Source organism: Myotis yumanensis, unplaced genomic scaffold (assembly GCF_028538775.1).
Source record: "Myotis yumanensis isolate MYYU_CA2020_CCGP unplaced genomic scaffold, mMyoYum1.0.hap1 SCAF_7, whole genome shotgun sequence".
Classification (NCBI taxonomy): domain Eukaryota; kingdom Metazoa; phylum Chordata; class Mammalia; order Chiroptera; family Vespertilionidae; genus Myotis; species Myotis yumanensis.
Window position 1 is genome coordinate 70,061,697 of NW_027223758.1, and position 15,646 is coordinate 70,077,342.

At 50.0% G+C, this 15,646-nt stretch overlaps 1 protein-coding gene across 1 annotated transcript in view; it reads left to right on the forward strand.

Annotated features, from left to right (window-relative positions):
• The window catches only part of JPH2 (junctophilin 2), a 58,374-nt gene that overhangs the window by 20,161 nt on the left and 22,567 nt on the right, over positions 1-15,646 (forward strand). Inside the window, exon 2 of the mRNA XM_070420906.1 lies at positions 2,483-3,266. Within this exon, the coding sequence (XP_070277007.1) occupies positions 2,483-3,266 (784 nt within the window). The remainder of the gene's footprint in view (positions 1-2,482; positions 3,267-15,646) is intronic.

Below are 15,646 nucleotides of genomic sequence, written 5' to 3' on the forward strand. Positions count from 1 at the left end.
TTTCTGTGCCAGGCACTGTTCCAGGTGCTGGGGATACATCGGAGAACAAAACAGGAGAGAGCCCTGCCCTCATGGAGCTTCCATTCTAGCAGGAAGAGAAAGACAATAAATATAGTAAGCCTGTCACATGGCATATTAAAAGGTAATACACGCAATAGAAAAAAAAGTAAAAAGAGATTGGGGATGTCTGGGTGCTTGTGGGGGTGCAGGCAGATTGCCATCAGGGTAGGGCTCATTGAGCAAAAGACTTGACAGTTATCTGGAAGAAAAGAGACCCAGACACAGGGAACAACCTATGCAAAGGCCCCACTGGGAGCATGCCTGTTTGGCTGACTGGCTGTTCAGTTATCCAGCCACCTGGGGCAGAAGGATCTAATGAGGAGAAGGCCATTTGGGATTATTTGGTTAACCAGGGGAAAGTATAAGCATGTGCTTAAAACAAAAGCTCTGGATTCCCTGGCCCCAATTCAGTGAATCTTGTGTCAGGTACTGTTCTATAAGCTGGAGGCATGAAGATGAAGGCAGAGAACTGGCTCTCAGTGGTGCTGTTGGGGAGAGACGGTGGACAGTGTGTGTGTGTGGGGGGGGGGGGAGTGTCGGGGGGAGATGAGTTGGTGGTGGCTGTGTCACACCTGGGGGCCTTCCATCTCCAGGCTGACATGTGGAGCTCGAGAGGGGATATAGAAGATATATAGAGAGTATATAGAGGGATATATAGAAGATATATTTGGGGCAGAGGGAGTCAGCAGGACATAGATGACAGTTATAAAAACCCAATGGTTCAATCACCCAGGGAGGATGGGGAGAAGGTTTTGAGAGCCCTGGGGAGCACAGCACATAAGGGTGGAGGAGTAGGAAGATATTTTGCCTGCTTTGTATTGACCTGTTCATACAATTCAGGTGACCTCACACACTAGCACAGCTTTGTAGAATCACGTTATTACACACGTACCTTTTCTTTCTGAGTTTTTCCCGCAATCTTAGCTCATTTAAACCTCAACCCTATGGATTAAGGGGCAATTATCTCTGACAGATGAGGAAGTTGAGGCACAGAGAGGTTAGGTCACTTGCCAAAGGTTGCACTGCTAGTAATGGCAGGGGCCGCATTTGGACCCAGCAGCCTGGTTTCTGTTGTCTGTGCTCCTAACTACTACTCTGTGCTCCCTCTTTGCACATGGTGGCCCACTCACAGTCGTATTCCCAGGAACACACGTGCTCACTCATGGACACACAAGGTCTCCTTGACACACCACTGTCCTGCACCCACCTGGTCTTACATGGTCTCAGTTTCACTAATGCCCACAACCTCACATACTCATTTTTCCTGGAGTATCTCCTCATACTGTGCTTTGTACTCAGATGGCTTGAACACCCAGAACCTCTCACACACCCATAATGTCACCTCCATAGAACCTTGGGCACTCACCCCACTGTAGATACACTGCATTGCACACTTATGAGCTTATATAGTTACATGGCCTTGCACAAATACACACTCTCCCATGCTCTCCAACAGTCACATGCTTTCCGACATTCACATGACTGCAAACTCACTGTCGTATTCATTCGTGAACTCCGACATTCACATCACCTTGCACACCACCATGACCATGCACACATATTTAACCTCACACACTGACAGAGCCTTGCGTGCTGCACAACTTTGCACTCTGACCCTCTAACAGTCTTGCACCCTCACTCAACTTTGCCTTTCCTTGCACTCAAGACCTCGAATGCTCTCATAAGCTTATGTTACATCATTATGACAGATGCACGTGATCTTGGTCACCTTCTGTGCACGCACTGCCTTGCACATTCATGATTGTTCATGTTCCCGCTACCTTGCACACCCCCACAAGTGTAAATATTCACAATACTGTACAAACCCAATGTCTTGCCTACTCACTCTTGCACCATCACTCTCTTGTGTGTAATTTGAAATCTGTGCACACATTTAAATTCACACACACAGTCTCACCTGCTCATACAACTTCACTTAAAATTGACTGCTAACCTCAACCTTGCTCTATTTTGCAGACTAAAAACTTCGGTGTGTTCCCACCATCAGAAATATCCGCACCATGCAAACCCCTTCTGGCTTGCCCATTCGTGTTCTCGCACATTTGTGTAAGCTCACGCCGGGGCCTCACCTGCTCACACAACTTCCCATTGACGCTCTTATTCTCCCAACCTCACTCTATCTCGCACACTTGTGACCTTGTCATGTTCACCAATGAAACTATTCATACCATTGCACAAACTCCTTGTGGCTTGTCCGCTCATGTTCTTGCACACGCGTGTAACCTCACACCCTCAGAGCCTGGCCTGTTTTCATGACTTCGAACGCCTTGCCCCTCCGATGGCCTTGCCTCTCCGACGGCCTTGCCCCTGCCGCCCTGGCACACCCAGGACACCGTGCCCTCGCAGGGGCCTCATCCTGCCGCTCCCCTGACTCGCCCTCTCGCCCTCTCCTCGCCCGCAGGGACTTACCAAGGCCAGTTCACCAACGGCATGCGCCACGGCTACGGTGTGCGCCAGAGCGTGCCTTACGGGATGGCCGTGGTGGTGCGCTCGCCGCTGCGCACGTCGCTGTCGTCCCTGCGCAGCGAGCACAGCAACGGCACGGTGGCCCCGGACTCGCCCGCCTCGCCGGCCTCGGACGGCCCGCCGCTGCCCTCGCCCGCCATCCCGCGCGGCGGCTTCGCGCTCAGCCTGCTGGCCAACGCCGAGGCGGCCGCGCGGGCGCCCAAGGGCGGCCTGTTCCAGCGGGGCGCGCTGCTGGGCAAGCTGCGGCGGGCCGAGTCGCGCGCGTCCCTGGGCAGCCAGCGCAGCCGCGTCAGCTTCCTCAAGAGCGACCTCAGCTCCGGCAGCGACGCCGCCTCCACCGCCAGCCTGGGCGAGGGCGGCGAGGTCGCCGACGAGGCCGCGCCCTTCGAGGCCGACATCGACGCCACCACCACCGAGACCTACATGGGCGAGTGGAAGAACGACAAGCGCTCGGGCTTCGGCGTCAGCGAGCGCTCCAGCGGCCTCCGCTACGAGGGCGAGTGGCTGGACAACCTGCGCCACGGCTACGGCTGCACCACGCTGCCCGACGGCCACCGCGAGGAGGGCAAGTACCGCCACAACGTGCTGGTCAAAGGCACCAAGCGCCGGGTGCTGCCGCTCAAGAGCAACAAGGTTCGCCAGAAGGTGGAGCACAGCATGGAGGGCGCCCAGCGCGCCGCCGCCATCGCGCGCCAGAAGGCCGAGATCGCCGCTTCCAGGTAGGACCCGCGTGGGCACCGATGGGATGGGCCCACTTGAGGAAAGGGGTCCTGGGACCGGGCCACCTAGGAGGCCATGTCTCCACACCTGCTTCTGTCCCCACCCCCCCCCCCCTTTTTTTTAACCGTCAGAACATCTTCCAGGATCTTTAGAGAGTTCATTGGAGGCGCTTCGGATCTGGTGTCACCTGTTCTCCCTCAACTACTCCCATCCACCCATTTACCAACCGCTCCATACACTTAATCCTGCCATTCACCCAACCTTTCTAATATTCACCTGAACAACCAATCTTCACCAAACGATCCACCCTACCTACCCACCCACTCCACTTTCTGTTTATCAATCCGACTACCCAGTCACCTACCCATCCACCCGACTACCCAGATACCCATCCAATCACCCAGTCACCCATCTGTTCACCCAACCCCTCCATTCACCTAACTTTCATACTAAACATTTGAACAACCCCTCCTCACTCACCCTCTTCATCCATCCTACTCAACCTTCCCAGCATCCATCTGAACAATTACCCATCCACTCAGCCATTTCTTCATCCACCCATCCAACTTTCCATCTCTTTACCTACCCAACCATCCAGCCACCCAACCATCTAGACTCCCATCATCCAAATATCCAGACACCTTTCAACCACTCATCCATCTCCTCACGTACAATGACCCACATTCACTCAATTACTTCCATCTACAAGGCACCCATCCTAATATCCAACCATGTTTCCATCCACTGAAACAACATCCACTTCCACTCACCCAGTCATCCATCCATCCATCCATCCATCCAACCACCTCCATCTCCCAACCATACTTCCATCCAACCATCTATCCACACTTCCATTTACTCAACCACTCTGACCTATCCATATGCCAGCCCTGCCTTCATCCATCCTCCTTGCATCCATATTCTAACATCTTTATGTCTTCTCATTGTACTTCAGAAAAAGTTCTAATGTTGTCTTCAAACATTTATAGCATCTACTGTGTGCGTGGCACTATTTTAAATGGTTTACGAATATTGACTCATTCTGTTTCCTTAAGGTCCTTGTAAGATCGATATTATTTTTATTTCCATTTTACAGATGAGCCAAATGAGAGATAAGGTGACTTGTGGCAAATCGTCCATGTAGTAAGTGGCCCTTCATAATTTAGTTCCTACTTTCCTATTCAGCCTCCTTTTCTACCGTTCTTGACCTGCACCTGGATTTTTTCTCTGTGCTAGTCATGCTGGCCTTTTATCAGTCTTCTTTAGTTCTCCTGCCGGAGGGCTTTGGTTCTTCTGGTCCCTCTGTCTAGACGGCTCGTCTTTCCTCTTGCCCCTTAATTCCTACTTCTTCAGAGCTCAGGTCAAGCCTGAACCACTTAGAAAGCTGATGGTGCTCAGTCCCCTGTCACAGATTGACTATTACTCAGCCACATGAACATCTTCTTAGAATGTCTCACAGCAACATTATGCTGCTTAGGTACTTGTTTTTAACCTACCACTTGTAGAAGGGTCCCTATGCACCAGTCATCGTTCTGAGGTCTTTACGGATATAAATTCATTCTGTCTTTAACAGCTCTTGATGAGGTAGGTACTGTTGTTATTCCCTTTTTGCAAATGTGAAGTGAGCTGCAGGGACAGCAGTGGGTGTGGCAAGACAATCATAAAGGTACTTGCCTGTCCAGTGCCTGTAGCAATCCTGCCGGTGGCTCTACATGGACTGGGCTGGAGGCTGTGACACTGGTCTTCAGAGTAAAGCAAACCTAGGGTCAAATATTGGTGTTACATTTTTTAGCTCAGAGACTTGGCAAATCAGTTTGCCTGTCTGAGCTTCGTTTCCCCATCCGTGGTACCACTGCTTCTCAGTTGTGTGTTCTTGGACAAACCAGTTTTCTTCTTCAACCTCAATTGTGTCATCTATTCAAATGGGGTTGGTCTAAGGGTTGAGAAAGATGGGTGCAGGTCCAGTGGCTGGTTCACACCCTGTAGTGGGATGAGTTCCTTGGTAAGCCGACTTCAAGATGGAGATTAGTGTGCTGGAAGTTTCTGGGGGAGTGCTCTGAGGACCAACACTTGTGGGGAAGAGAGGGAAGCAGGATTGGGCAGAGGGAGATGGGGCAGTCCCCACAAAGGCCTATGCCAACCACAGGGCCGTGCTGCAGTGGAGATGATCTTCATAGTCAAGTTGAGGTGAAGGAGCTGGATCTTTACATCCTCTGAGCTGGATGCAGGCGGCCCTCTGGAAAGGGGCGTGACCTGGGGCCGGATGGTTCTCTTCAGCCAAGGGCAATCCCTGGACAGGGCTGACAGCTGGCAGCACTCTGAGCAGCTGGGGGTGGGGTGTAGAAATAATGTCTTCAGTCCTGAAGGGGGAATGGGGTGGCACATGACAGTATCCATTACAGTCTAGACACCTAGCAAAAGCTCAATAAACCTTATTTGCCATGGTTGTCATTCACTGTATTCATTTTACAGATGTGGGAACTGAGACCCTGAGAAGGAATGCAATATGCTCAAGACCACCTGGCAAGCAAGGGGGAGAACCAGGGCTTCAGCCCCTCGCTCTCTGATTCCAAGCTCTCCCAGCACATCTTAGTACCGCTAAACTTTGTAAACTTTTAATTGTTGTGAACGTGTGAGCAGTTAGAACCATTAAGACGGAAAGGAGGTATGGGTAATGTTCATAAGGCTTCTTGGTTAGGGGCAGGGCCAGGCTTATGACCAGGGTGATCATATAATTTGTTGTTTAAAATTGGACACTTTTATGAGTTAAAGGGGGCACTTTTAAAAAATGAAACTTACATATTAGAATAATTTTAGATTAAATAATTTTAGAAAAGTTGCCAAGATAGTATAGAAAGTTCCCACATACCCTCTGCTCAGTTTCCCCTAATGTTAACTTCTTACATGACCACAATATATTTGTCAAGCCAGTTTGTTCGTTACTAGTAACTAAACTCCAGACTTTGTTTGAATTTTACTAGCTTCCCACTAGAGTCCTTTTTCTGTCCCAGGATCCCATATTGCATATAGATTTCAAGTCTTCTGAGTGTCCTCTGGTCTGTGACAGTTTCTCCATCTTTCCTGTTTTTCTTGACCTTGACGGTTTCAAGGAATATTGATTGGTCAGGTATTTTGAGAATGTCCCTCAATTCAATGCGGTTCTCTTAATTAGACTGAGGTTATAGATTTGGGGGAAGAAGACCACAGAAATAAAGTGCCCTTCTCGTCACATCATATCAGGAGCACATGATCTCGACATGACTTATCACGGAAGATGTTGACCTTGATCACTTGGTTAAGGTGGTGTCTGCCAGGTTTCTCTGCTGTAAGTTACCATTTCCCCCTTGCCATTCTCTGTTCTTTGGAATACATTAAGTTCAGCCCATACCTGAGGAGGAGAAGTTTCTGGAATTAAGCTCCAGACGGAGGAGTATCAATATGTATTATTTGGAATTCTTCTGTAGGGAAGACTTGCCCCTTCTTCCAGATGGGAAATTTTATTTATTTATTTTTTTATTCATCTTTATTGTTGAAAGTATTACATATGTCCCCCTCTTCTTCCATTGACCCCTTCTGGCCTGCACCGTCCCCCACTCCAGGCCTTCACCACGCTATTGTCTGTGTTCATGGGTTATGCATATGTACATCTAAGTTCTTTGGTTCATCTCTTCCCACCCCCACCTTCCCTTTGAGATTTGACAATCTGTTCCATGCTTCTATGTCTCTGGATCTATTTTGTTCATCAGTTTATTTTATTCTTTAGATTTCCACACATGAGTGAGATCATGTGATACTTGTCTTTCTCTGACTGGCTTATTTTACTTAGCGTAACACTATCCAGGTCCAAATGGGACATTTTAAATTATTGTACTAAGTGTATATAGTTATGACAGGCATACGCAAGGACTGTCCTGGGACATAGCAGAGCTTAGAGTAGGTAAGAGTGTAGGCTCTTGACTCGCAAGGCCATGAGTTGGAATTCTGGCCCTTGTACTGCAGAGCTGTGTGACCTTGCCAAGTTGCCTCACCACTCTGAGCCCTGGATTCTCGTTCCTCCTAGTGCTGTTTTGAGGAGTAGATGAGCTAATGCCTGTAAAATCCTGGCACAGAGCAGCCAGCGCTGAAAGCAGTCATTGTCATCATCTAACATGTTTGATTTTAAAGGTGAGGAAGAGAAGCTTGGGGACAAGGAAGGATTTCCCCAAGCTCTCACCTGTTGGGGCAAACTCTTGCCCCTCCCTGCCCCTCTGCTTTCCCTGCCCTTCTGCCCTCGGATGTGAAGGTGTTGAGCCCCCTCTATGAAGGCTGCCAGGCCCAAGAATGAGAAGGTGGTATCCAGCTCCCTCCACACGGTGCTGCCAGGGGGAAGTGCAGGGGACATTTGGATTCCTCTTGTGTCTGAGTAACTTGTCCTATGTGCCATGCGGGGTGGAGAAGGGGGGGAGGGGTCTGGGGGGAGAAGGGAGGAGGACGATGACTACTGCCTGGCTCAGTTTAAGCTCAGAAGGAATTTCCAATTAAGGAAACCTTTGGGATAGGAGGGAAAGCAGGGTTGTCTCCCTCCTGGGGGCGTTGGTGAGGAATCGGGCCACAGAGGAGCAGAAAGCTTACCCTGCAGCCACAAGCCTCCTGGGCCCTGGCAGGCGGGGCCGGGGGTGGGAGTGGGGGGAGTTCTCTCCATTGTAATGTCAGGCTCCTTGCCCCGGGCCTACCTGGGACTTGTCAGCTCAGAGTCTAGGATTAAGATAGCTTTCCTAGAGGGAAGGAAGGAAACTGGGATGTCTCTTCCCCCTAAAATGGGCTTGAAGAAGATTCTAGACCTGCACTATCCACTAGCCATAGGTGGCTGTTGAGCTCTTGAAATGTGGCTGCTCTGGATGGAGATGCGCTTAAGATAAGCCCTGGAAATCCCCAAGTTTAAGTGTGAAACAGGCACTGGGGTCCATAGACTTAGTAAGGAAAGAATGTAAAGTAACCCATGAATCATTTTTTTATATTGATAACATGTTGAAATGGTTATATTTTAAGTATATTGGATTAGATAAAATGTATTGTTATAATTAATTGCACCTGTCTCTTTTTTACTTTTGAATGTAGCTACTAGAAACTTTTTAAATGACATGTGTGACTCACATTATATTTTTATTGGACAGTGTTTTTGCTCTAGACCAGGGGTGGGGGACCTCCAGCATGTGGGCCATATAAGGCCTGTGAAATCATTTGGTCTGGCCCTGCCAAGGCATTAGGGGTGAGTTAATTAAATGTTTGACCAAATATAGCAGGTTAATTTTTAAGTTGATACTTTTGTATGGGCTGCAAATGATGTTATAAGTATCCACATGGCCCTTGGCAGAAAAAAGGTTCCCCATCCCTGCTCTAGACCCACTCAGGCCCCTAGGAGCTAGTCCAACCCCCTCACTGACCAGATGGGGAAACTGAGGTCTGGAAAGGGATGAAAGGAACCCTAGCCACTACGTGGTCAGTGGGGAACTAAGCCTCCTGTCTTCTATTTTGTGGTGAAGAACCCTTTCTGTAATACCTTTTAAGGTCATAAATACTGGGCCTGGGAGGGAAGCTGGGATGTTTGGGAAGGTGTCTAAACTTTTCTGGTTGTCATGCCAACGCCCTGATGAATGGCTCTCCTCTGGAAGGAGCACAGTGAGTGGTTAACAGTGAGGCTTTGGGTCTGCCTCTCACTTACCATATCTTGCCTTCTCTCCAGACTTCAATGCTCTCATCTCTGGAAAGAGAATAATGATCTCTACTTTGAAGTGTTTTCACAGGAGTTAAATCAGAGACTGTGTGTAAAGCCCTCAGCACAGGGCTGGAAGCAGAAAGTGCTCAATAGATGTGAGCTGCTGTTGTCACCGTCTGGTTTTCTTGTTCTTGTGTCCCAGAAGCAGAGGCAGGGGCTGGCCTGCAGGGGTTCTCAGCTGCCCCAGGGAGTGAGGTCCGGAACATCAGGGTTTGTACCAGGGTGGCCTCGGTGTGGCCCTGAGACAGGGCACCCTGAACTGGTCTGTCTTCTGCTTCTCCATCTCCACACCTCCATCTCCTCCCCACGCCAGCCCTGGGAATTCCCAAGTTTAGTGCAGGGTTAGAGCTGGCTTTGTGAGTTACTGAGAAAGGAATTTCTCAGGTGAGCAGGAGCCCCTATGGTACAGTAGCTAAGAGCTTGGACTGTGGAGTTGAACAGACCCAGGTTTGAATCTGATTTCAACTTCTTGTAAGCTGTGTGGCCATAAGCCAGTAACCTCACCTCTCTGGACCCCATTTTCTTCTTTATTCCTCAAATAGGAATTATATTAATTCTTCCTTCAAAGTATGGCTACAGAGCAAAAGAACTAGCCCATTAAAGGGCCTGTGCTTTGAAGGCGTGCAGGGAGGTAGAAGCTGTTCCTATGAATCATGTATCGCTCTGTACTCATCGAAGTGTCTCCCCTGAGAATGAAATCACGCAAGGGAAGGCCCTGTCTTCTCTCAAAGTCCCTGCAACTGTTTTCCAAACTGGCATCTTCTGCACAATTTCAGGTTTTTTTAAAATCCATGCACCACCTCTACTTACCATTTTTTCCTACTTACCATTTTAGTCTCTGTCTTTAATTCAACTTACTTAAGAACACATGCATTTATTGAAAAGGAAGACTTTTGAGTCACTGGTCAAAGTGGGAGACCCATACTTGGGAAATTCGGAAAAGAGAACGCTATTATTCAAGTCTGAGGTCAAACTCTTAGTGCCAGAGGTGCTGAGCCCGAAGTCTGCTCTCTTTTTGCTCAAAAGCAACATTGGCAAGAGATCGGCAGGTGTGAAATACCTGTGGGCACCTGACGGAGGTTTGTCCTTGACTCACAAGAAGAATGGACCTGATGCGGTTTCAGGCTCAGACTTTGCACTGCCGGCTTCCATTTCCCTCACCACCAGGGTACGCAGACCACCCAGGGGGAAGAGGGCCTGACCCTGGGCCAGGTCTGAGGGGAGGGTCTTGGTAATTGCCTGTGTTTGAGCCTGTTTATTTAGTTTTATTTAATAAATACCCACATCGTTTTTATTTCTGTGTTCCAGGCAGGATTCTAATTACCTTACGTATAATAACTTACAAACAGCAACCCTGAGGAAGGTTCTCTTGTTCCCGTTTTACAGATGAGGACACTGAGGCACAGGCAGCTTAAGTGTCTCAAACAAGGTCATTCAGCCGAGTAATGGCAGAGCTGGGAGTTGAGACCCCAGAACCAGGAGACCTGGTTCTAGAATGCTCTGGACCAGTCTGACCTTCGGCCAGTTTTCTTTCACAGACTTTCATGAGTGCTTACTCTGTGCCGGGCTTGTGCTGGAGCACTGGACACCCAGTGGTCAGTGTCCTTGGGGACTCCCAGCTTAGTGGCAAAGACAGGCAGGGAGGGCACAGCATCTTGGTGGGTGAAAGGGAGGCATGAGCAGAGTGACTAACTGCCCCAGGGGTGGTCTGGCAAAGGACCCTGAAGGTGGTGGATGACGCTGGTTGAGAACTTGTCAATTGGAGAAGAGGGAGAGAAAGGTCGTACCAGGTAGAGGCATGGAGGTAGGAATGTGTGTGGTGTATTTTGGGAGCAGCGAGTCATTGGGGTACTGGCGTGTATAGGGAATGAGATTAGAGATGAGGCTGGGAAGGCAGCCTGGGGCCAGGCTAGGACGGGCTTTGAGTGCCAGGTTAAGGAGCTTCAGATTTACTATGTGGCGGGCACGATTTGAGTGCTTAGCTGAATACTCTTATCTCATTCTAACTGCAGCATATAGAGATTTTGCTTTTAACATGGCCTGAATCACACAGCTAGTAAATGCTAGAACTGAGATTCTGGCCCCAGTGGCCGCCATTCACTGCCCATGCCCATAGAGGCAAAAGTTTGCCCTTGCTCTCTCTCTTTCTGGCTCTTGTCCTGAGATTCCTGGATATGGGGCTCCATTGATTGGGGTGAAACTCCCTTGAAATGTTGGACAGACACCCCACCCCAGACTCCTGCCATCCATCACATCCCTCCTTCTAGAATGACCAGATGGACAGAATCCCTTTGCTCCCAGAGACTGGAGACCCGGGTGAATGGAATGTCCTGAGTTGTCAGAGCCAGACTCTCGTGACATACACGAGGCAACTGTGACTCCATGGCCGGCCTCTGAGTTGATGGTCTGGGGAGAGAGAGAAGAGCTTGCCTGGGTCTCTGGAAAAATACAGGGACAACGTGTTTAGGGGAGCCAGGCCTTCCAAGCTTGGGGAGTGGAGAACCAGAGGAAAGACCCCGAGAGCTCCCATCAGCCCTCAGAAAAAGCTGGTCAGAGTGGAAATGCATCAATGTGCTCATTTCACAGGTGGAGAAACTGAGGCCTGGAAAGAAACGGTGACTCAGGGTCAGAGCAGAGGAGGAGTGTGGCCAGAGGGCTCTTGTGAGACCTTGGTTGGCTTCTGGGTCACATTGAAAAAATCAGCTAGGCAGGGGACAGGGTTCTGGGAGGCGGGGAGGAATGTTTTTATCTCTCCCGGCCCCAGCACTCTACGAAATGTGCTTATGATCCAGGTCCAGAACCTTTCCAGCTTGATGTTTTCAGCCTAAACAGCAGAGTTAGAAAACAGACAGGCAATAGCCTGCAACTGGAGATAAAAACACCCCTTCCCCCCAATGCAAGGGTTTCCCTACGTCTCAGTGAAAGGTCCAAACGCATGAAGCCAGTGCTTGGTTCCGACCAGTGTCAGGGACTCGGGGGTCAACGCCAGAACGGCCCAGACAGAGGTGTTAGACTAACAGTCATCATGAGAATGGCAGTGGCTGCCGCAGGGTACGGGCTTGAGGGCTCAGACTCAGGGTCAGGCTGCCTGGTTCCTTCTAGTCCTGGATACTTGCTGCCTGTGGGGGCAAGTGACTTTCCCCGGAACCTTCTGTACCTCCATTTCTTCATCTCAAAGATGAGGATCACACAAGAACCCGCCTTGTGGGGCATATGAGAGGATCAAGTGCTTCGGACAATGCCGGCACAGCTCAGTGCCCCGTTCTCACTACTGAGGGCCAGGCTCTGTGCCAGTTTCCTATATTGCATCATCTCATGCAATCCTCATGAAGGAGGTGCCATTTATTATATTAACCCATTTCACAGATGAGGAAACTGGCACAGCAAGGCTTCACATTCTTTGAGCTCTAAGGTTTCATGCTACTCTCCTGCCTCGACGTTGGCGCGTGGCCATACTCTTTTGTATGCCAGAGCTGTTGAGAGCTTAGGCTGGGGAGGTGGAGAAATTGAGGTACAGACCCTGCTCTGTTGCTCGCTGGCTGTGTGTCCTTGATCCACTCTGAGCCTCACTCTCCTCTCTATAGAATGGGGGCAGTAGCAGCTTGCCTCCCAGATTATGGTGAGGACTAAATGAGGTGATGTGTGTAGAGGACTTTGCATGGTCTTGATGCCCAGTGGGTGCTGGATAAGGAGAGGCCTTGGCCAGTTTTATCATCACTCTTCTTACCCCAAGACTCAGTGGTTCAGAGGGGCCAGCAGGCTCCTCCTCCAAGCTTCATCTTCTCCCATTGCCGTCCGTTTTGTGCCCCTGGGTTTCCAAAGCCCAGTCTAACTTCCACCTGACTTCCTAAGTTCATACCAGTGAGTTTGTGCCATTGAGAGAGGAGTTAAAAATAAAGCCCAGCCTTCAACTCCTTCAAGTAAACACCAGCTCTCTAAAAATAGCTCCCTTGCCACAGGTCTCTCTCTGGAGCCAGGCTGGCCCGAGGGATGGAACTTGGAGAGGCTGTTGTCACAGCCAGGTAGGCCCCAGGCCAAGCGTCCACGTCACCCCACCTGGCCTCCGAGCCTCTGGTCCTGAGCGGAACCAAGTGCCCCTTATTGTCTCTAGCCTCTTTTCTGTCTCTCCTGCCACCAGCCCCTCTCACCACACCACACTCAGGGCCCCTCCTCCTGCCCTATACTCTTCTCCTCACAGCCGCTGGAGTGAGTTTTTCCGCGTGTAAGCCTGGCCGTGCCATTCCAGTGAGCAAAACTGTCATGGGTCCTTAGTTGGATTTCCCTGAAAGCAGAGCCTGAGACAAGGATTTGGGTGCAGGTAAGTTGAGTGGGAGGTGATGCCAGGAAGGAGGAGGCAAGAGGAAGTGAGTGGGTAGAGTGACGCAGGGAAGAAGGAAAAGCCCATATAAATGCCTGTTATTGAGTGTCACTGAAGGCTAGAGGCTGGGACCTCATACAGGACCTCCAGATTGTGCGCCTGTGGGGTGGGGGCGGGGTGGGCAAAGCATTACCCATTGGCTCAGTCCCCCATTCTCTGAAGATTTCTCCTGGGGGCATAAGCCCCCGGTGCTTAGAGATGTGCTCACACAGCATTAGAGCAGGCTCTGGGCATAAAACGGAAACAGGAAGTGCCAGGGGAAGAAATTTCAGCCATAGTCCCGTCAAAGGGCCATTTTCTTTTCTGCCCATCATCCTTTGCACATGCTTTTTCCTGACTCTTTATCTTGCTAATTCCATCTTGTTCATCAGGCCTCACCCGGCTCAAATGTTCTTCAGGGAAGCTCTGAGCTCCCATCTAGTCTGGGTTCCCTGGCACCCTGTGCGCTCCTGCCTCAACTGCCATCCCCCCCATCTGTACTTACTCTGTTTTCCTGTTTGGTTGTACACTACATGAGGATAAGGGCCCTGTTTGCCATGTTCACTGCTAGGCACCAGCACCCAGCACATATGTGAGGCTCAGGGAACATGGTGAGTGACTAGTATTAGGTCTCAACCATCTCATAATGGGAGGCACCTTCCACTGGACTCATTTAAGCCTTCAAACACATTCAGCAAATATTTGTTGAGCACCTACTACATGCCAGGTCATGTTCTAGGCTTTTAGGGAAGAAAACCTAAAGATCCTGCCTGTGTGGAATTTACATTCTGTTTGGGGAGATAGCATAGCAGACATAATAAATTACAGAGCAAATTGCCTTTATTTTAAAAAAAATTTATTGATTTGAGAGAGAGAGAGAGAGAGAGAGAGAGAGAAACGTTGATTTGTTGTTCCACTTATTGATGCATTCATTAGTTGATTCTTGTATGTGCCTTGACTGGGGATCGAACCCGCAACCTTGGTGTATCAGGATGACTAACCAACGGAGCTACCCGACTAGGGCTGCAAGTTGCCTCTGAATAAATGTCCTCCTTGAGAAAGTGACATGAAGGAGTTGGAAGAGTTAGCCAAGGGGGTATCTGGGGGAAGAGCAGCCCAACAGAGGGCAGAGCAAGGAGAAAGCTCCAAGGTGGCCACAGGCCGAGCACGCTGTAGGGACAGCAAGGAGACCGGCATGGTTGATGGGGGCTGAGAGAGGAGGGCAAGACTAGAAGAGGCCAGAGAGAGTGTGGGGTGGGGTGGGGTGGGGTGGGGACAGATCACTATGCCAGTATGGGAGCCTTTAGCCACATGCAGCAATTTAAATAGAAATTAATTGCAATGAAATAAAAGTCCCATTCTGGAGTTGCAGTAGCCACAGGCCAAGTGCCCGACAGCGGCCGTATTAGACGGCACAGATATAGACCATTTCCCTCATTGCTCAAAGTCTGAGGGGTCATGCCTTAGCAGGGCCCTGCAGGTCATTCATTGTAGGGCAACAACCTTGCTCACGCATAACTGGGCACACATCCTGGGGTCCTTTCCTCACCTCCCAAAGTGGGTATGATTAAAGCATGCAAGGCCATTTGGTCCAGCCCCAGACAATGTCCGAATGCCTTTCCCAGCATCCTTGCCAACACAGCCCTGCAATCACTGCTTCTGTATCTCCCGGCATGGGAAACTCACCGCCTTCTGAGACAGTCCAGGCCGACTTCGGACAGCTTTGCTGTTGGATTTGCTAAAACCAGAAGAATGTTCTGCCTCTTTGTAGCTTCTAAACATTGGTCCCAGTTCTGCCCCCGGGATGGTGTCATTAGAACTGTGGTCAGTAGCAGGGGACAGAACCTGCCCATAGTGTCTTAGCCACTGGGATTATCTTCTCATCAGAAGATCAGAGAGGCAGCTCCAGGATGCCCTCAGGGACCCACCTCCACTTTCTGCTCTCCTTGGAGTGAGGCTTCTGGTCTTTTACCCAAAGATGACCCCTGCTTCCCTAGCTTCACCTCTGTATTCCAGGGCAGAGGTTGAAATGCAAAACTTCTCTTCAGGGGAAGTAAAGCCCACCGGCTTTGTACCTCATTCTCCAGAATGGATCACGTGGCCTTCCTTTGATGCAAGGAGTCCGGGAGGTGAATATTTTTAGCCGGACACATCGCTTTCCTGAGCAAGATGAGGCTCTGTTAGTGGGGATGAAGGGGAGAATGGGTGCTCGGTGAGGTGCTAGCGATGTCTGCAGAGACAGCCCTGCAGAGATTTGAAGATTGTGA